Consider the following 21,743-nt stretch of genomic DNA (forward strand, 5'->3'; position numbering starts at 1 on the left):
CTCCCACCTCAGTCACGGGAGGGTAGTTGACAGACAGCTTATGAGAGTTCCTTGTAGGAAAGACTATAGTATATTTATACTATATATTATTTATCATATTACCATCATGTTGTCATCATATTACCACAAGACTATCCCTGAAAGATCACTTAGATTTCTGCTCTATATGGTCTGTTCTTGCACCGCGTGCATTCAAGAACACTTGTTGTAGTCAAATCAAATTTTATTGGTCACATACACATGGTTAGCAGATGTTAATGCGAGTGAAACGAAATGCAAAAGTATTCTAACAATTTTACAACTACCTTATACACACAAGTGTAAAGGAATGAATGAGAATATGTACATAGAAATATATGGATGGCCGTGCGGCATAGGCAAGATGCAGTAGATGGTATAGAGTACAGTATATACACTGCTCAAAAAAATAGAACGGGAACATTAAAATAACACATCCTAGATCTGAATGAAATATTCTTATTAAATACTTTTTTCTTGACATGGTTGAATGTGCTGACAACAAAATCGCACACAAATTATCAATGGAAATCAAATTTATCAACCCATGGAGGTCTGGATTTGGAGTCTCACTCAAAATTAAAGTGGAAAACCACACTACAGGCTGATCCAACTTTGATGTAATGTCCTTAAAACAAGTCAAAATGAGGCTCAGTAGTGTGTGTGGCCTCCACGTGCCTGTATGACCTCCCTACAACGCCTGGGCATGCTCCTGTTGGGGATCCCTCTCCTGAGGGATGTCCTCCCAGATCTGGACTAAAGCATCCGCCAACTCCTGGACAGTCTGTGGCGCAATGTGGCGTTGGTGGATAAAGCGAGACATGATGTCTCAAATGTGCTCAATTGGATTCAGGTCTGGGGAACAGGCAGGCCAGTCCATAGCATCAATGCCTTCCTCTTGCAGGAACTGCTGACACACTCCAGCCACATGAGGTCTAGCATTGTCTTGCATTAGGAGGAACCCAGGGCCAACCGCACCAGCATATGGTCTCACAAGGGGTCTGAGATCTCATCTCGGTACCTAAAGGCAGTCAGGCTACCGCTGGCGAGCACATGGAGGACTGTGCGCCCCCCCCCCCCAAAGAAATGCCACCCCACACCATGACTGACCTACCGCCAAACCGGTCATGCTGAAGGATGTTGCAGGCAGGAGAACGTTCTCCACGGTGTCTCCAGACTCTGTCACGTGCTCAGTGTGAACCTACTTTCATCTGGGAAGAGCACAAGGGCGCCAGTGGTGAATTTGGCAATCTTGGTGTTCTCTGGCAAATGCCAAACGTCCTGCACGGTGTTGGGCTGTAAGCACAACCCCCACCTGTGGACGTCGGGCCCTCATACCACCCTCATGGAGTCTGTTTCTGACCGTTTGAGCAGACACATGCACATTTGTGGCCTGCTGGAGGTCATTTTGCAGAGCTCTGGCAGTGCTCCTCCTTGCACAAAGGTGGAGGTAGCGGTCCTGCTGCTGGGTTGTTGCCCTCCTACGGCCTCCTCCACGTTTCCTGATGTACTGGCCTGTCTATTGGTAGCGCCTCCATGCTCTGGACACTACGCTGACAGACACGGCAAACCTTCTTGCCACAGCTCGCATTGATGTGCCATCCTGGATGAGCTGCACTACCTGAGCCACTTGTGTGGGTTGTAGACTCCGTCTCATGCTACCACTACAGTGAAAGCACCGCCAGCATTCAAAAGTGACCAAAACATCAGCCAGGAAGCATAGGAACTGAGAAGTGGTCTGTGGTCACCACCTGCAGAACCACTCCTTTATTGGGGGTGTCTTGCTAATTGCCTAGAATTTCCACCTGTTGTCTATTCCATTTGCACAACAGCATGTGAAATTTATTGTCAATCAGTGTTGCTTCCTAAGTGGACAGTTTGATTTCACTTTGAGTTTGATTTCAGTGTGATTGACTTGGAGTTACATTGTGTTGTTTAAGTGTTCCCTTCATTTTTTTTGAGCAGTGTATATTATTTATATTCTGAACTCTGGTACAGAAGCTGATTTCCAATTGTATCCATTTTGCACTATGTATTTATATACTGTATTCTCTACATAGCTCTTTGTAATATTTCTACTACTGTATATTGCATTTGAGTTATACTGTTTATACACACCAGATTGATTTTATTTACATATCATTCCTAGTATATCTTGTGTAAATTCATCTGGTGTAGATGCGTATAGATTAGAGTTCGACCGGTTAATCGGAATGGCCGATTAATTAGGGTCGAGTTCAAATTTTCATAACATTCGGAAATCGTTATTGTTGGGTGCTGATTTGCCTAATTTATTTATTTTGACCTTTTATTTAACTAGATGGGTTAACTGCCTCGTTCAGGGGCAGAAAGACAGATTTTCACCTTGTCCAATCTTACAACATTACAGTTAACTAGTCCAACGCAATAACTACCTGCCTCTCTCTCGTTGCACTCCACAAGGAAACTGCCTGTTACGCGAATGCAGTAAGCCAAGGTAAGTTGCTAGCTAGCATTAAATTTATCTTATAAAAAACAATCAATCATAATCACTAGTTGACTAGATGGTTGATGATATTACTAGATATTATCTAGCGTGTCCTGCATTGCATATAATATGACTGAGCAATACAAGTATCTGACTGAGCGGTGGTAGGCAGAAGCAGGCGCGTAAACATTCATTCAAACAGCACTTTTGTGCGTTTTGCCAGTAGCTTTTCGTTGTGCGTCAAGCATTGCGCTGTTTATGACTTCAAGCCTATCAACTCCCGAGAGGCTGGTGTAACCGTAGTGAAAAGGCTAGCTAGTTAACGCGCGCTAATAGAGTTTCAAACGTCACTCGCTCTGAGCCTTCTCTCTGAGCCTTCTCTCTGAGCCTTCTCTCTGAGCCTTCTCTCATAGTTGTTCCCCTTGCTCTGCATGGGTAACGCTGCTTCTAGGGTGGCTGTTGTCGATGTGTTCCCGGTTCGAGCCCAGGGAGGAGCGAGGAGAGGGACGGAAGCTATACTGTTACACTGGCAATACTAAAGTGCCTATAAGAACAAAGGTTAATGAAATACAAATGGTATAGAGGGAAATAGTCCTATAATTCCTATAATAACTACAACCTAAAACTTCTTACATGGGAATATTGAAGACTCATGTTAAAAGGAACCACCAGCTTTCATATGCTCTCCTGTTCTGAGCAAGGAACTGAAACGTTGGCTTTCTTACAGAGCACATATTACACTTTTACTTTCTTCTCCAACACTGTTTTTGTATTATTTAAACTAAATTGAGCATGTTTCATTATTTACTTGAGGCTAAATTTCTTTTCTTTGATGTATTATATTAAGTTAAGTGTTAATTCAGTATTGTTGTAATTGTCATTATTACAAATACAATTTTAAAAAATTGGCCGATTTAATCGGCATCGGCTCCTCCAATAATCTGTATCGGCGTTGAAAAATCATAATCGGTCGACCTCTAGTATAGATTTGGATTACTGTTTGTGCTATTTGTGTTGTCAATTGGATTCATTCTGCCGTTTTTATTTCTTTCTCTTTACTTTGTGTATTGCTAGGTATTAGTGCTGCACTGTTGGAGCTAGAAATGCAAGCATTTCGCTGCACTTGCGATAACATCTGCAACTCTGTGTACGCGACTGTTGTGCGAAATTATTGTTTTTGATTTAGAGGTTGGTTATGTTTGGGTGTGGCTTGCCATGATTGGAATCATCCTCGTTGGTCAGGATGTTGCACCTGTCACCTTGTTAGTTAGTCAGTCGTTTGTTAACATTTTAAGAGCGACTGGTCCAGTTTGCATGAGAAATGTTTGAAGTGCTTAACTGCGGTTTAGCATTAGCTTTCTTACATGGCACATATTGCACTTTTACTTTCTTCTCCAACACAATTTTTCGCATTATTTAAACCAAATTGAACATGTTTCGTTATTTATTTGAGACTAGATTTATTGATGTATTATATTAAGTGTTAATAAAGTATTTTTGTAATTGTCAATTACAACAATACTGAATGAAAAATCATCTTTTTAATATCGGCGTTGAAAAATCATAATCGGTCGACCTCTAGTGGCGCAAGGCCATTCGGGTAAAACCATGGAACAAGAATAAAACGTGCAGCCAGAGAACAAGAAACGGGAGCATGCCATTCGATTAGAAGAGATGGAAGGATGCTAAAGAGTGCCGCAAGCACTTTGAATCAAGTTGGGACATCCTGCACCCTCCAATAGAGTTTGATCTTGGTCGGAACAGCCGTCTTGTACCGCCTTTCAATGAAAAGCAAGTGGACGTATATTTTACTCTGTTTGACCGGATTGCCACATCCTTAAAACGACTGTGATATCTGGTCACTGCTCCTGCAGTGTTCTTGTCGGTAAAGCTCAAAGTGTACACCGCTTTATCTCTTGATCACAGTTCAGATTATGACACTGTTAAAGCTGCTATCCTTTAGGCTTGTGAGTTGGTCCCAGCCAGAGGCAGTGACGATTTTTAGCTTGGTGGGGCACAAAAAAACAAAAATTGGAGCGATGCATGCCAGCAAAGCCACAACATTAAAAAATACATTAAGTGCACTGTAACAGTGAAGGGTGCCCACAAACTGTTAGGGCCTACATAAAGCTGTCCCAACCTCTTACCACTGCTACACCTGGCTATCAGCAGAGCCTTGTTAAAAAAGACACAGCTGATAAGGCTGACTTGCTTAAACAACTGTGGTTTCTACTGTCAATTAAGATGTACAAACAATGGCATAAGGGGACGACAAGTGGATAAGAGGCAATCCGTAATTTAGATTAAGACCATTAACGAACAAGCTAGGACGGATGTAGTCAATATAACTATTTGTTTAGCACTTGAAATGTACAGCGGCGGAATTCAGAACATGGGCCGTTCTTAGTGTTCTCCCTGTACACCAAGTCAGACTCGTAGGATAAATAAAGGGGGCATATAAGCAGACAATGAAAGCTCTTACAGTATTCAATTATTACATTTCTCTAAAACAGGTTATAGGCTACATGTGCACGACCAAGTCAGAACCGTAGGCGAAGTTAAGAGGGGAAACTAGACCAAATTATCAGGGTTAGGCACATTGGCTACTAACAGCTTACTACACAACATACACTTAGTATTACTCTCTTAGCTACAAATATACATATTTCCCTGGCATATTACATAATTAATGCAGCAGCATACAAGACATTTTTGGACCCACCTTGTTGTGCTTTGCTCACTTGAACAGGAAGGAGGCGCGGCGGTCCTTTTGTGGGCAAACTTACTCATCCAAGTCTGACATTCTCTGGATTGATGGTGCTGGGACAACTGGGAACTATGGGGGGGCGAGGACCAAGGTGAATCATGATGACGTCAGTGATTTTCAGGTCGTAGCTCTAGAAAGAGGCCCAAGTTCCCGATTTACAATTCTGAGTTGGGATGACCGCTCGAAATGTATTTTCACAGTCGGAGCAATTTTTTTTCCTGAGTTCCCAGTTTTCTTGAATTCACTGTCAAATTTCTCTCTTCTGAGTTGTTGTTTTAAGTGCAGCAGAAATCATTCTGGATTGACAGCATGGCCAATGTCTAATGTTTATCAGTTTAAGATTGGAAAAGAGACTCGTAGACCAGAATTTGGACCACACACCAACTCCACTTAATAGCAGGCTAGTGATTGCTTTGCAATGCTTGCAGATTGTCACTGATTCCTTCCAAACCAGTTATTGTTGAAGTTGCGATTTCCAACTTGTGTAATGTTGATTTCCATCTTGTGTAATGTTTATGTCCAATGGCCGATGAACACCTATACGTTTTATCTGTAATTTCTCTTAATTATTTATCTTCAAATGACAAGGATTAAAAATGATTTGCCAGTAGATTGTCGACTTGATTCATGACTGCTAGCTAAGCTTTTGGAAGTATGATGTTGACACGATCAGTCCAATCAAAGCAACTGTAGATATAACGTGAATTGACAATTTTACCTGTGGCCAATGACCTTGGGCCTTCTTGGATGGGCGCTTTTAATCTAACTCTATGGCAGCACCTAAGGGGCTTGCATTTATTTTCAAGCTCTACCCTAAACACCAGTCTCAACGTCAACAGTGAAGAGGTGACTCCGGGATGCTGGCCTTCTAGGCCGAGTTGCAAAGAAAAAGCTTTATCTCAGACTGGCCAATAAAAAGAAAAGATTAAGATGGGGGGGGGGAGGGTGAAAGAACAGACACTGGACAGAGGAACTCTGCCTAGAAGGACAACATCCCAGAGTCGCCTCTTCAATGTTGACGTTGAGACTGGTGTTTTGTGGGTACTATTTAATGAAGCTGCCAGTTGAGGACTTGTGAGGCTTATGTTTCTCAAACTAGACACTAATGTACTTGTCCTCTTGCTCAGTTGTGCACCGGGGCATCCTACTCTTTTTATTCTGGTTAGAGCCAGTTTGCCCTGTTTTGTGAAGGACGTAGTACACAGCATTGCACAAGATCTTCAGTTTCTTAGCAATTTCTCGCATGGAATAGCCTTCATTTCTCAGAACAAGAATAGACTTGACAAGTTTCAGAAGGAAAGTATTTGTTTCTGGCCATTTTGAGCCTGTAGTCGAACCCACAAATCCTGATGCTCCAGATACTGAACTATTCTAAAGAATTGTATTGCTTTAATCAGTACAACAGTTTTCAGCTGTGCTAACATAATTGCAAAAGAGTTTTCTAATGATCAATTAGCCTTTTAAAATTATAAACTTGGATTAGCTAACACAACGTACCATTGGAACACAGGAGTGATGGTTGCTGATAATGGGCCTCTGTACGCCAATGCAGATATTCCATGAAGAATCAGCCGTTTCCAGCTACAATAGTCATTTACAACATTAACAATGTCTACAATTTGTTATTTTAATGGACAAAAAAATGTGCTTTAATTTAATAAACAAGGACATTTGTAAGTGACTCAACTTTTGAACGGTAGTGTGTCTGTGTATATGTATATTAGTACAAGTGAAGTTTGGACAACTATTCATTAAATATTTTTTTCTTCTACATTGTAGAATAATAGTGAAGACATCAAAACTATGAAATAACACATGGAGTCATGTAGGAACCATAAAGTGTTACTCTCCTTCACTGCAGCCGAGGTGAATTAAACATTTAAACGTGTTAACCCTCGCAAGGCTGTAGGCCCAGACGGCATCCCCAGCCGCGCCCTCAGAGCATGTGCAGACCAGCTGGCCGGTGTGTTTACGGACATATTCAATCAATCCCTATACCAGTCTGCTGTTCCCACATGCTTCAAGAGGGCCACCATTGTTCCTGTTCCCAAGAAAGCTACGGTAACTGAGCTAAACGACTACCGCCCCGTAGCACTCACTTCCGTCATCATGAAGTGCTTTTGAGAGACTAGTCAAGGACCATATCACCTCCACCCTCCCTGACACCCTAGACCCACTCCAATTTGCTTACCGCACCAATAGGCCGCCCCCAGGTGGTGAGGGTAGGCAACAACATCACCCCGTAGATCCTCAACACTGGGGCCCCACAAGGGTGCGTTCTGAGCCCTCTCCTGTACTCCCTGTTCACCCACGACTGCGTGGCCACGCACGCCTCCAACTCAATCATCAAGTTTGCGGACGACACAACAGTGGTAGGCTTGATTACCAACAACGACGAGACGGCCTACAGGGAGGAGGTGAGGGCCCTCGGAGTGTGGTGTCAGGAAAATAACCTCACACTCAACGTCAACAAAACTAAGGAGATGATTGTGGACTTCAGGAAACAGCAGAGGGAACACCCCCCTATCCACATCGATGGAACAGTAGTGGAGAGGGTAGCAAGTTTTATGTTCCTCGGCATACACATCACAGACAAACTGAATTGGTCCACTCACACAGACAGCATCGTGAAGAAGGCGCAGCAGCGCCTCTTCAACCTCAGGAGGCTGAAGAAATTTGGCTTGTCACCAAAAGCACTCACAAACTTCTACAGATGCACAATCGAGAGCATCCTGGCGGGCTGTATAACCGTCTGGTACGGCAACTGCTCCGCCCACAACCGTAAGGCTCTCCAGAGGGTAGTGAGGTCTGCACAACGCATCACCGGGGGCAAACTACCTGCCCTCCAGGACACCTACACCACCCGATGTTACAGGAAGGCCATAAAGATTATCAAGGACAACAACCACCCGAGCCACTGCCTGTTCATCCCGCTATCATCCAGAAGGCGAGGTCAGTACAGGTGCATCAAAGCTGGGAACGAGAGACTGAAAAACAGCTTCTATCTCAAGGCCATCAGACTGTTAACAGCCACCACTAACATTGAGTGGCTGCTGCCAACACACTGACACTGACTCAACTCCAGCCACTTTAATAATGGGAATTGATGGGAAATTATGTAAAATATATCACTAGCCACTTTAAACAATGATACCTAATATAATGTTTACATACCCTACATTATTCATCTCATATGCATACGTATATACTGTACTCTATATCATCTACTGCATCCTTATGTAATACATGTATCACTAGCCACTTTAACTATGCCACTTTGTTTACATACTCATCTCATATGTATATACTGTACTCGATATCATCTACTGTATCTTGCCTATGCTGCTCTGTACCATCACTCATTCATATATCTTTATGTACATATTCTTTATCCCCTTACACTGTGTATAAGACAGTAGTTTTGGAATTGTTAGTTAGATTACTTGTTGGTTATTACTGCATTGTCGGAACTAGAAGCACAAGCATTTCGCTGCACTCGCATTAACATCTGCTAACCATGTGTATGTGACAAATAAAATTTGATTTGACATCAAAATATATTTTAGATTCTTCAAAGTAGCCACTCTTTGCTTTGCCGACAGCATTGCACACTCTTGGCATTCTCTCAACCAGCTTCACCTAGAATGCTTTTCCAACAGTCTTGAAGGAGTTCCCACATATGCTGAGCACTTGTCTGCTTTTCTTTCACTCTGCGGTCCAACTCATCCCAAACCATCTCAATTGGGTTAAGGTTGGAACCAAAAATCTCACATTTGGAGTCATCAGACCAAAGGACAGATTACCAACGGTCTAATGTCCATTGCTCATTTTTCTTGGCCCAAGCAAGTCTCTTCTTCTAATTGGTATCCTTTAGTAGTGGTTTCTTTGCGGCAAATTCACCATGAAGACCTGATTTCATGAAGTCTCCTGTGAACAGTTGATGTTGAAATGTGTCTGTTACTTGAACTCTGAAGCATTTATTTGGGCTGCAATTTCTGAAGCTGGTAACTCTAATGAACTTATCCTCTGCAGCAGAGGTAACTCTGGGTTTTGCTTTCTTGTGGCGATCCTCACGAGAGCCAGTTTCATCATAGTGCTTGATGGGTTTTGCGACTGCACTTGAGAACTTTCAAACTTCTTGAAATTATCCGTCTTGACTGACTTATGTCTTACAATAATGATGGACTGTCGTTTCTTTGCTTATTTTAGCTGTTCTTTAATATACTATGGACTTGTTTTTTTTAACCAAATAGGGCTATCTTCTGTATACCATTCCTACCTTGTCGCAACACAACTGATTGGCTCAAACGCATTAACCTCTTGCTCCTACCTGACACGCAGGCGTCCCATCTAGACATCTGGAAATGCAAATGCGCTATGCTAAATGCTAATAGCACTCGTTAAAACTCAAACGTTCATTAAAATACACATGCAGTGTATTGAATTAAAGCTACACTCGTTGTGAATCCAGTCAACAAGTCAGATTTTTATAATGCTTTTCGTCGAAAGCATGAGAAGCTATTATCTGATAGCATGTAACACCCCAAAAGACCCGCAGGGGACGTAAACAAAATAATTAGCATAGTCGTCGCTACACAAACCGCACAAATAATATATAAAACATTCATTACCTTTGACCATCTTCTTTGTTGGCACTCCTAGATGTCCCATAATCACAATTGGGTCTTTTTTTCAATTAAATCGGTCCATATATAGCCTAGATATCGATCTATGAAGACTGTGATAAACAGAAAAAAATAGCGTTTCATAACGTAACGTCATTTTTTAAAATTCAAAAAGTCGACGATAAACTTTCACAAAACACTTCGAAATACTTTTGTAATGCAACTTTAGGTATTAGTAAACGTTAATAAGCGATCAAATTGATCACGAGGTGAAGTATATTCTTTAGCTGTCCGTCTGGAAAATGTCCGGGTAAATCTCAACCAAAATATCCGGTCGGTAGCTTGAACAAATGGCTTGTCTCTTCTTCGTTTGACCAAGAAACAAAGCCTAGGCAAATGACAAGACTGTTGACATCGTGTGCAAGCTGTAGGTATTGCAACCTCAGCCCCATTTATTGTGGTTCGCCTTTATCAATGGGTTGAAGTGGCAGATGGATATATATTTCCATTTTCAGTGATCAGATTTTCCTGCGCTTTTCAATGAAACTCACGTTCTGTTATAGTCACAGCCGTGATTTAACCAGTTTTATAAACGTCTGAGTGTTTTCTATCCACACATACTAATCATATGCATATACTATATTCCTGGCATGAGCAACAGGGCGCTGAAATGTTGCACGATTTTTAACAGAATGTTAGAAAAAGTAGGGGGTAGGAGTAACAGGTTAAGAAGGAAGGAAATTCCACAAGTTAACTTCTAACAAGGGACACCTGTTCATTTTAAATGCATTCTAGGTGATTACCTCATGAAGCTGGTTGAGAAAATGCCTAGGGTGTTTAAAGTTGTCATCGAGGCAAAGGGTGGCTACTTTGACAAATCTCAAATATAAAATGTATTTTGATTGGTTAAACACTTTTTTCTGGTTACTACATGATTTCATATGTGTTATTTCATAGTTTTGATGTCTTCAATTGTTCTACAATGTAGATAATAGTAAAAATGAAGAAAAACCCTGGAATGGGTAGGTGTGTGTGGTGTGTGAAAAAATAAACTCCGCAAAGAAGAAACTAACCTTTTTCAGGACCCTGTCTTTCAAAGATAATTCGTAAAAATCCAAATTACTTAACAGATCTTCATTGTAAAGGGTTTAAACAATGAACCATAAACAATTAACATGCACCTGTGGAACGGTCGTTAAGACACTAACAGCTTACAGACGGTAGGCGATTAATGTCAGTTATTACAATTTAGGACACTTTCTACTGACTCTGAAAAACACCAATAGAAAGATGCCCAGGGTCCCTGCTCATCTGCGTGAACATGCCTTAGGCATGCTGCAAGGAGGCATGAGGACTGCAGATGTGGCCAGGTCAATAAATCGCAATGTCTGTACTGTGAGATACCTAAGACGGCGCTAACAGGGAGACGGAACGGACAGCTGATCGTCCTCGCAGTGGCAGACCACATGTAACAACACCTGCACAGGATCGGTATATCCGAACATCACACCTGCAGGGCGGGTACAGGATGGCAACAACAACTGCCCGAGTTACACCAGGAACGCACAATCCCTTCATCAGTGCTCAGACTGTCCACAATAGGCTGAGAGAGGCAGGACTGAGGGCTGGTAGGCCTATTGTAAGGCAGGTCCTCACCAGACAACACCGGCTACAATGTCGCCTATGGGCACAAACCCACCGTTGCTGGACCAGACAGGACTGGCAAAAAGTGCTCTTCACTGATGAGTCGTGGTTTTGTCTCACCGGGGTAATGGTTGGATTCGCGTTTATCGTTGAAGGAATGAGCGTTACACCGAGGCCTATACTCTGGAGCGGGATCGGTTTTGGAGGTGGAGGGTCTGTCATGACCTGGGGGCGGTGTGTCACAGCATCATCGGGCTGCGCTTGTCATTGCAGGCAATCTCAATTCTGTGTGTTACAGGGAGACATCCTCCTCCATCATGTGGTACCCTTCCTGCAGGCTCATCCTGACATGACCCTCCAGCATTACAATGCCACCAGGCATCCTGCTCATTCTGTGTGTCTGTTCTGCCATGGCCAGCGAAGATCCCGGATCTCAATCCCATTGAGCACGTTTGGGACCTGTTGGATCAGAGGGTGAGGCCCAGGACCCCCCCCCCTGGGATTTTGCAAGTGCCTTGGTGGGAGAGTGGGGTAACATCTCACAGCTAGAACTGGAAAATCTCGTGCAGTCCATGAGGAGGAGATGCACTTCAGTATTTAATGCAGCTGGTGGCCACACCAGATATTGACTGTTACTTTTGATTTTGACCCCCCCCCCCCCCCCCCCACCGAACTTGTTCAGTTTGTCCCAGATGTTGAATCTTATGTTCACACAAGTATTTACACATGTTAAGTTTGCTGAAAATAAACGCAGTTGACAGTGAGAGGATGTTTCTTTTTTTTGATGGGTTTATATACACACACAGAGTGTCTGTCTTGTATGCGAGACTGACAGTTAACACCATGTTTATATTGGAGAAGGCGACGCATTTCAGTTGATCATTATGTGAAATGGGTGTTGTTGGTTGTGAGCAAACTTGTCCAACAAAAATATGGGCTATATTGTTGTCTTGGCTTGCCCTGGAATCATCCTAGTTGGTCAGGATGTGTTGCACCTGTTACCTCGTTAGTTTCACCTGTTTTGGCATGAGATGTTGGATGTGCTTGACTGCGATTTAGCTCTTTCTTTTTGTTTGATTTAAAAACAAGCCTTTTAATTTGTCTTCCCCACTCTTTTGGGTTTGTTCCACATAAGTTGGTGTGTGTTTTTAGTTTTGTTTTCCTTTTCTGAGGCAAATTTAGTGGGAATTTATAGTGGATGTCTTTTAGGACCCAGATTGTTGTTGTTTGTCAACTTTCAGTGGACACCGCCTGTTGAGCGAAAATATTTTCATATTGGGGAATGTAACAGTGACCAATAAAGGTTGATTTGATTTGTCACAGGGCCCGTGAAGCCCCATTAAGACCACACTGCTGTTTCAGCAGCTGTACGTACAACCTCTAATAATATCAAGCATGACTGCAAGTGAGTAGGTTGATTTCAATAGGCCCTAGAACTGTTTACCAATTACTGTACCTAGCCTTTTTGTTGATTCTGGACTCGTCTCAGATGACCTTATTTTCCTAACTGCTGGTGCTCAATGCATGTGTTTTTGATTTTACTGTAGAGGTGATGCTGTGGCATAGGCTGCTCTCGCTAGTAGTCTGTACCTCAGGTGATGACTTGTAAGATGTGATAATGGGTCAGACACATTTGGGTTTGATCACACAGGCTCAGGAGAATCAGACAGTCATGGCAGGCTTCCACCATTTTGATCAGCACAGGCCCTATAACTGGCAGAGGTAATTCATTCAATAAACCATTGTTTTGAGAGATTAGTCCTGGTAAACCTGACTTCTCACTCAAATATTTCTCTCCTTTATAGACTCTGACTCAACTTTTTCCCATGTTGTTGCCTACTTGTTGAAATGGACAGGTATGGTATATGTTCGCAAGTTAACTATTTTACCACAGTTCAGTGGGCTCTAAGCATTTAGCTTGTCAGAAATTGTCAAGCTATGGTAGACATTTTTGTCCTCTTTAACCTTACAGAAAGGGAAATGCTAGTCTTTAAAGTCTGCATTTAAACATTATCAGGAAGAAACACAAGGCTGTTTAAATTGGCTTTAGACACTGTAAAGACAACATTCATAACCTTGTTTATCCTTTAGCAGATGATAAAACGTCCCCCACAACTCTTGTGGAAATGCTAATAACCTTTCCTGTTCAGTATGATACAGTATCTCTGTATTGCAAATCTGTTTTTTCTTAATGTTCCTGTTCCTTTCACAATAATACAGTATCTCTCCTTCGCCAGCCTGGTTTTTCACAGGAACAGAACATATCTGAACCTCTTGATCCACGATCTTTACACTGATCATCCCCTGAGAGGGTACTTATTTTCATTACCTATAATTTGAGCCCATCATTAAGAACAGCTCAGTATTGTCAGGCATGAGGAAATATTGGCCTAGCCTAGGCCTATACTTTAAAGTCAGTCATGATGACTGCTATGAAATGAAGTCACATGGTTTAAGTAACACTGCAAAAAATTTAATAGACTTGGGTTGTGACTCAGTGCCTGTAAAGGACAATGCTGTGTTTTATAATGCTCTGGAGATGAGCCAGTTAGAGCCCCTCCCCCCAGTCTATCTGTCGCTCCACATCTATCAGAGGAATGGATGCCCTCAGAGCCGGTCACAGCTATTGTTCTCCAGCTGGTAGCCTTTGGGCATTTCCATGTAAAAGGACCAACGTGATGTTCATAGCTTTCATTTGACATGCTCCTAAGAGTCTATATTTTTAAGAAAGTATGTACATGTTTTCAACCATTTTCCATCCTAAAAATGAGGTAAGCTGTCTTAGAAAACATCTACCAGAAAGTCTTACGGTATTAGAAATGCATCAAAACACAGTGTTTGTCCCATTGTTTGTTTGTTTTTACATACCCGTTAGGGAGCATTTTTCCAAAGTAATCATCCACCTGACAGGTGTGGCATATCATGAAGCTGCTTAAACAGCATGATCATTACACAGGTGCAGCTTGTGCTGGGGACAATAGAAGGCCATACTGAAATGTGCAGTTTTGTCACACAATGCCACAGAGATCTCATGTTTTGAGGGAGCGTGCAATTGGCATGCTGACTGCAGGAATCTACACCAGAGCAGTTGCCAGAGAATGTAATGTTAATTTCTCTACGATAAGCCGCCTCCAGTATTGTTTTAGAGAATTTGGCAGTATGTCTAACCGGCCTCACAACCGCAGACCACGTGTATTGCATCGTGTGGGCGAAGGGTTTGCTAAAATAACTTTGTGAACAGCGTGCCCCATGGTGGCGGTGGGGTTGTTGTATGGGCAGGCATAAGCTGTAGACAACGAACATAATTGCATTTTATCGATAGCATTTTGAATGCACAGAGATCCTGTGACAAGATCCTGAGGCCCATTGTCATGCTGTTCATCTGCCGCCATCAACTCATGTTTCAGCAAGGTTCTGTACACAATTCCTGGAAGCTGAAAATGTCCTTGGTCTGCATAATCAGACATGTCACCCATTTGAGCATTTTTGGGATGCTCTGGATCGACGTGTACGACAGTGTGTTCCAGTTCCCGCCAATATATCCTGGAACTTTGTACAGCAATTGAAGAGGAGTGGAACAAGATTCCACAGGCCACAATCAACAGCCTGATCAACTCTATGCGAAGGAGATGTCGCGCTGCATGAGGCAAATGGTTTTTTGATCCATCCATCTCATTACTAAAACCCCACAAGATAATTTCACATTTCTCTTCCTCATGAGGAAGGAGGACAATGAAAGTTTACAGAAGTAACAAGTGAAGGTAGACCTACCAATTAGTTAGTTTTTTACTGATATCTATTTGGTTTCTGAATTACTAGGTGATTAACTCAAATTACTGAAATTGAATTGGCTACAATGGGAATTCAATAGTAGACACAAACCACAGTTGGGTCACGCTACAGTTCTCCCACTGGTATGCTGCATAATGTTCATCTCAGCTGTTTTCTTTCTCATTCTGTCGTCTGGTGGTCGAAGCAAGTGCGAAAACAGCCTGGACAACCTCTCGCTCTTTGCCTCCTCTCATTCGCTCCAGTTGTCACCTCTCTCGGCTCTTGCTGACACGTACCCATGCGTCCCCTCTTTCCATTTACTGTGACCATAGAGATCGCAACGTTGTATCTGTCCCATTATGGTGTCTGTAAGTGCACAGGCGAGGCAGTCTCCATTTTGAAGTAGTCAATTTTGTGCTTACTGCCACCTGGAGTGTTTGAACAGGTATTATTAAGCCAAGATTGTCTATTTACTGCCTGCCCCACCTACAGTTATGGAATCGCTGATCTCGCCTGATGACCTGGATGGAATTATGTGACCCGTCCTTAACCCAGTCTCATCCAGTTGATTACTTCAAAATGGTGAAAGACCGCAATGGCGCTGCCCATGCTGAAACAGGCTTTTGGGCACAAAAGGCCTCTAAACATCTGTGACCAGCATCCTTACCCACTGAGCACGAACCGACACACACCAGACGTCCATGGACGTTGAAATATGGTCGGTCTGCCCTTGCTGTGAGATTTCAACATCCACAGATGTTGTTTTTTGGTATAGTCCAGACTTGTTTTAATTTCAGCTTTCACAGACAGATTTTTGGTCCTGTCCTGACCGGCTTTGATTTTTCCCGAACATAAAAGTGGATGATTGGTTCAGATTTGGTCCATTAGAGTACAGTAAAATAACAATTCAGTAAAGTCCTGTGCTATAAAACAGTGTAGGAGAGTTTAGTACGGTAGAGCACACTAGAGTGGAGTACAGTATAATGTGCTATACTGAGCTCTACTGTACTTTGATGTCCAAACTCGCAAAACATAGATGTCGTCTGTTATTGTTTCAGATTTGGCCCCAACCAACCAAACATGGTCTTGTTTGGGGGCGGAGCTTATTAAAATAATAGCCAGTGTAAATAATTCCCAAATGTGACCCAATATGCTGTTCGGTTCAAATTCTCAGAGTAAAAAACTCAACCAAGTTTATTCTTCTGAGAGGATCAATACAGCTGCATTAGACAAACATTTTCACACAATTACTGATGTTTAACCCTTCCTCCTAGGCTGAGTCTTCTCCTACACATCTGTACAAACATTGTCTTTACTGCTAGGCAGGACACTAAATGATACTGACCATAAACTTTTTCTCCCTTAACGTAACCTGATCTCTGCTTTGCTCCATTTAACCCTTCCTCCATTGCTTCATCCAATGTTGGATCGTTTTCATTGTCGCTCTCGTCACTTTCATCCAGAGGCAAATACCCCGCTGAGCTCATGCTGCCCCTTCAACACGCAGCAGTCCAGCCTTTCGAAACCCGTTGATAGTGGATTTTTTGACCATGCTCCACACTGTCAGGACCCACTGGCAGACTTGACCATAAGTTGCTCTTCGCATGCGGCCCGGCCCGTTTTAGTGAAGGATTTCTCCCCACTTGTCATCCAAGCCTCCCACTGAACAAGGAGCGCCACCTTAAATGCACGATTTACTCTGTCGAGTGGCTGCAAATACTTTGGGCCATCTGCTTTTCTTCCCTCTGAAAGTCTTTTGTCTTTTTGCACTGAGTCAGTTCCTCACGCTGCTTTCCAACGTCTTATCATCGACTCATTAAGGCCAAGCTCCCGTGCAGCAGCTCTCTTTCCTTTTCCAACAGCCAGATCGATCGCCTTCAACTTGAAAGCTGCATCATATGCATTTCTCCGTGTCTTTGCCATGATGAGGGTGACAAAATGACTACCGTAATCAGAATGATGGGAAGTTTGAGCGCGCTCGATTTTGCGTCACATTATGTGACGGTGCTCAGTTTTTTGGCGGCATGAATCTTGTGAAAGCGGGAAAAATCCATAAATTAGCCGCGTCATTGTATAAACCGCGAGGTTCAAAGCGTGGGAATAAAGTAGCGGCTTATAGTCCAGCAATTACGGTACAGTTTTTTCCACTAAATGTGTTTTTATAAAATGTTCAGTGTAAATTGTTAAAAGTACTCTTTGTGTAGTTGTATGGTTTGTTCAATTGAATTGTGTGATCTATTGTATGGTCATACAGATTAACTTTGGTATGTTTGTTAGATTTTTATATTGGTCATAGCTGAAACCAAAGCTGAAGAATGCAGCAGCAAATGGCCATTATTTTTGGATACAGGTTACAGTTTACTCCTCACCTGTCATTGTATCATTGACAGTGAAGTTGTTGCAAGACACTTGGCTACTCATACACACGTGTCAAATAACCAACCCATAAATATGCAGTAGGCCTGTGTGTATCTAACCCTGGAACCTTGGGAGGGCATGCACTGATCGTAGTGTTGGAAACGTGAGAGGATTTATTTGTCAGTCATACGGTATCGTCCTACTTTTAAGTGTAACCTGGAGTGAATGAGTTGAAGTCGGGTAGTTCATTGCTAGCACACAGCTAGAGCTTTAAACCTCTGCACCCCTGGAATGAAGGTATTTGATTATATAATTGCACAATGTAAGGTCTAAAGTTTGCATGCCATGGCACCTCCATGACCCCTCACGTGCACTAGCTCACTCTCTGACACTCACACATTCGCGTAAACACATGACTGCTTGCTTTGAGGACTAATCGAAATGGAGAGCTGCGTCTCACAAAGCTACTCTGCAGGAAGCTACCAGTTACCAAGGCATGACAGTTCAGATCAGCTGGAGTTGGTGTGTTGTCAAAACAAAAGAGAGATGGATAGTATTACATGTTTTTTAAATGGGAGAGGAGTGAAAGTGATGAGTGCAGTGGGGAGTCCAGATGTGTTTTGACACTTGATAGTACAAATATTGCCAGTAATTGGAGACTGTAAATTATAGTTTGCTTAGTTGCCGTACAAATGAAGTGTAGGATGATGTTTGTTTTTATGATGTGCACTTCTACTTTTAAAACAAGAACCTGGTTGTATTAGATTTAAATTATTTATTTTGTAAATGTTATTAAAAATGTTTTGTATTATTTTTGCAGGTCTTCCCTTTGCCTTCCACGGTGGTTTAAGATGGGTGCCTATGAGGAAGACACTCCCACTGCTTGACTATTTAAGTCCTAGGTTCCCCAGACCACCATTCACCAGCCAGCCCAACCACTGGCACGGTAAGACCACTTATTGATTCTCTCTCTGTCTTTCTGTCTCTCTCTCATTCTCTCTTCAAGGCCTCTTACTTCTTTTGCAATCAATGTTCCCCCAGCCTTGCTGATTTCAAGGGTCACCGATGTCACAATAGGACGGTGTCCTTGCATCAGTGAGGTGACGTAAACTGCATACTGTAGGCATGCCCCACTTTAGTGATTGTCTGCTCGCTGATGGCGTGAGACAGGCTGTGACGACCTCGGACACTCCTGGTAAATTCACTGCCAGCCGTGTTGTGAGGTGAATTTATCGTCATCTGATTAACCCGCTAACTATCTGGTTGTTGTGATGTTTAGGCGTGAGGTTAGGTCAGTCTGCCCTGGCTCACTGTGGAATGTGTCAATAGACCACCGTCCAGGAGTGTGTGGGAGCCTTGAACTAATGCCAATTTGAATAGCAATATTATCGGGACCGGCAGACATGCCTACTGTGGAGTTATGTTGTGGTTTCAATGTTTAATTAACTAGCATTGCGCTTACTGAGACCTCCTAATGCTCTGAAATGGTAGAATAACCAAATAGAAAATGATTAGGTGTGAATGATATTTTAAGCAATCTAGTGGTGTAAAATGTTTCCATCTAAGCACCTACTGTGTTCATTGCATGTATCTAGCTCCTCATGCTTGAAGAGAAACTAACTAGTCTCTCCCCTCTTTCTCTCACTACAGCATTTTATTCATCGCCTTCGGTGTCTAATCAGACACCGTCCTGATCCACCCGGGCTGCGCCACCTACGGCTACCGTCCCCCCCCAACCCCATCTCCATTCCGAGCCTCTCACCCACTGACATCATGGGGGACGTAGTACAGATGCACTTCACCACGCCGGACTATGTGATCTTCGCCCTACTGCTGGTGGCGTCCACGTGCATCGGCCTGTTCTACGCCCTGTCCGGCGGGCGCCAGCGCACCACGCAGGAGTTTCTATTGGCCGACCGTTCTATGAGCTGCCTGCCTGTGTCGCTGTCACTGCTCGCCACCTTCCAGTCAGCCGTGGCCATCCTGGGAGCGCCCTCGGAGATCTACACCTATGGAACGCAGTACTGGTTCCTGGGGGTCTCCTACTTCCTCGGTCTGCTTATCCCTGCCCACATCTTCATACCGGTCTTCTACAGGCTCCGCCTCACCAGCGCTTATGAGGTGAGCTCTAAGCCATTACCTTACCTAGAGAGAGAACCGTGTCTGTTGATTATGAGGAGGAGTTTGTGTACCTGAGTATCTCTGTGCGTCTGTCTTGCTAGAACCCTGGTAAGGAAGTCTAGTTGAATGCAACAAAAAAAACAAATGTTCTCAGCATGTCTGTTCATTTTGAAACGATAGCTAAGTGTAAACCAGAGTCCGCCTCTCCATAGAGCATCATTGTGCAGCAGGTGAGTGTCGCTAACAACAGGAATGTGCACCAAGTCTTTACTTGTATTGTCCTCAGAATAGACACATTCACAGATGACTCTTGCTTTATGATCTGTGATGGGCTTTAACATCCCTTTCCTTCTTCTCCTCTCTCTAACCTTTTCTGTCTTTTCTTCCTCTATAGTATTTGGAGCTGCGCTTCAATAAGACGGTGCGCATTATGGGGACCGTGACCTTTATCTTTCAGATGGTAAGTGTGTGTCCTTTACACTGGTGTAGTTACGTCTGTGTATATGCTCGTGTAATGTGTCTGTATTTTAATCAACCCCCTATGTTACCTCTGTTTGCTTCCCTCTGAATGTTGAAAATGTTTTGTCACCGCAGGTGATCTATATGGGGGTGGTCCTCTATGCCCCAGCACTCGCACTCAATGCAGGTAAAGGGATCTGTCACATGTATTTACTACGTCATACTTTATCAAGTGGTAGAATAATAGTTGTACTGATTACATTCAGTGAGGGCTTTAGTACCTTTTCTGGCTTTATAGATGGTCAATGACCGGTGTGCTGTAATTGTGACGTCTGTTGATGATGTGTGCTGTTGATACTGTCCATCTGCAGTGACTGGATTTGACCTCTGGGGGGCAGTGCTGGCCATGGGACTGGTGTGCACCCTGTACACAACATTGGTGAGTTTCTCTTTTCATCAGTGAGTTTTCAATTCAGACATCCATCTCCCTACAACTCTGAAGGCAATTATGATATATATGTCTGGATTTACAGTATGTATCTTTTGTCTGTCAGGGAGGGCTAAAGGCAGTCATCTGGACAGATGTGTTCCAGACCATTGTGATGTTTGCTGGCCAGCTGGCGGTCATCATAGTGGGGGCCCACCAGGCAGGGGGCATGGGAGAAGTTTGGCGGAAGGCCATGAACGGCAGCCGCATCGCTAGCTTGGAGTGAGTCTTCTCCAGTTCACCGAAAGAGACGTAACGGTCCCTGGACCAGTTACGAACAATATTTGAACTGGTCAATTGCTCTGTGTGTAGGAAAAGTGTTGTAACCCTCCTCCCCTTTGACCTGCGCTCTGTGCAGTCTGAACCCTGACCCGACGGAGAGGCACACTTTCTGGACGCTGGGGGTGGGCGGGGTATTCCTCATGCTGGCTCTGTACGGGGTCAACCAGGCCCAGGTCCAGAGGTACCTCAGCTCCCGCACTGAGAGGGAGGCCGTCCTGTAAGCATCAACACTAACACCTGGTTGAACTGGATTCACATTAAAGATCATGTTAAGAATTAACAATTGCTTAGGTGCGTAATGTTAATATATGTTGTGGTGTGTGTCTCCAGGTCATGCTACGTGGTGTTTCCCTGCCAGCAGGTGGTGTTGTGTCTAGGTTGTCTGATGGGCCTGGTGATGTATGCTCGCTATGGTGAGGAAAGCCCGCTTGATAAGGGCTACGTCAAAACCAATGACCAGGCAAGTAGGACTACTTCCTCCACAACAACTTTAGGATTTACTACCTTCACAACAACCTTAGGAATAGCTACCCCCATAACAACCTTAGGACTAGCTACCTCCACAACAACCTTAGGACTAGCTACCGCCATAACAACCTTAAGACTAGCTACCTCCATAACAACCTTAGGACTAGCTACCGCCATAACAACCTTAAGACTAGCTTCCTCCACAACAACCTTAGGACTAGCTACCGCCATAACAACCTTAAGACTAGCTACCTCCACAACAACCTTAGGACTAGC

At 43.3% G+C, this 21,743-nt stretch overlaps 1 protein-coding gene across 4 annotated transcripts in view; it reads left to right on the forward strand.

Moving 5' to 3' along the window:
* The window catches only part of slc5a6a (solute carrier family 5 member 6a), a 35,305-nt gene that overhangs the window by 4,489 nt on the left and 9,073 nt on the right, over window positions 1-21,743 (forward strand). For 2 of the 4 annotated variants that reach the window (XM_046291680.1, XM_046291679.1), the window contains 8 exons: window positions 18,471-18,596; window positions 19,301-19,771; window positions 20,166-20,231; window positions 20,366-20,417; window positions 20,602-20,669; window positions 20,785-20,939; window positions 21,076-21,216; window positions 21,330-21,459. In XM_046291680.1, the coding sequence (XP_046147636.1) occupies window positions 19,424-19,771; window positions 20,166-20,231; window positions 20,366-20,417; window positions 20,602-20,669; window positions 20,785-20,939; window positions 21,076-21,216; window positions 21,330-21,459 (960 nt within the window). In that variant the 5' untranslated portion in view covers window positions 18,471-18,596; window positions 19,301-19,423. Of the gene's footprint in view, window positions 1-5,234; window positions 5,344-17,906; window positions 18,173-18,470; window positions 18,597-19,300; window positions 19,772-20,165; window positions 20,232-20,365; window positions 20,418-20,601; window positions 20,670-20,784; window positions 20,940-21,075; window positions 21,217-21,329; window positions 21,460-21,743 lie in introns of those variants that run through there. The other 2 variants (XM_046291682.1, XM_046291681.1) reach the window with 2 other exon arrangements.

This window comes from Oncorhynchus gorbuscha, linkage group LG12, assembly GCF_021184085.1.
Source record: "Oncorhynchus gorbuscha isolate QuinsamMale2020 ecotype Even-year linkage group LG12, OgorEven_v1.0, whole genome shotgun sequence".
NCBI lineage: Eukaryota > Metazoa > Chordata > Actinopteri > Salmoniformes > Salmonidae > Oncorhynchus > Oncorhynchus gorbuscha.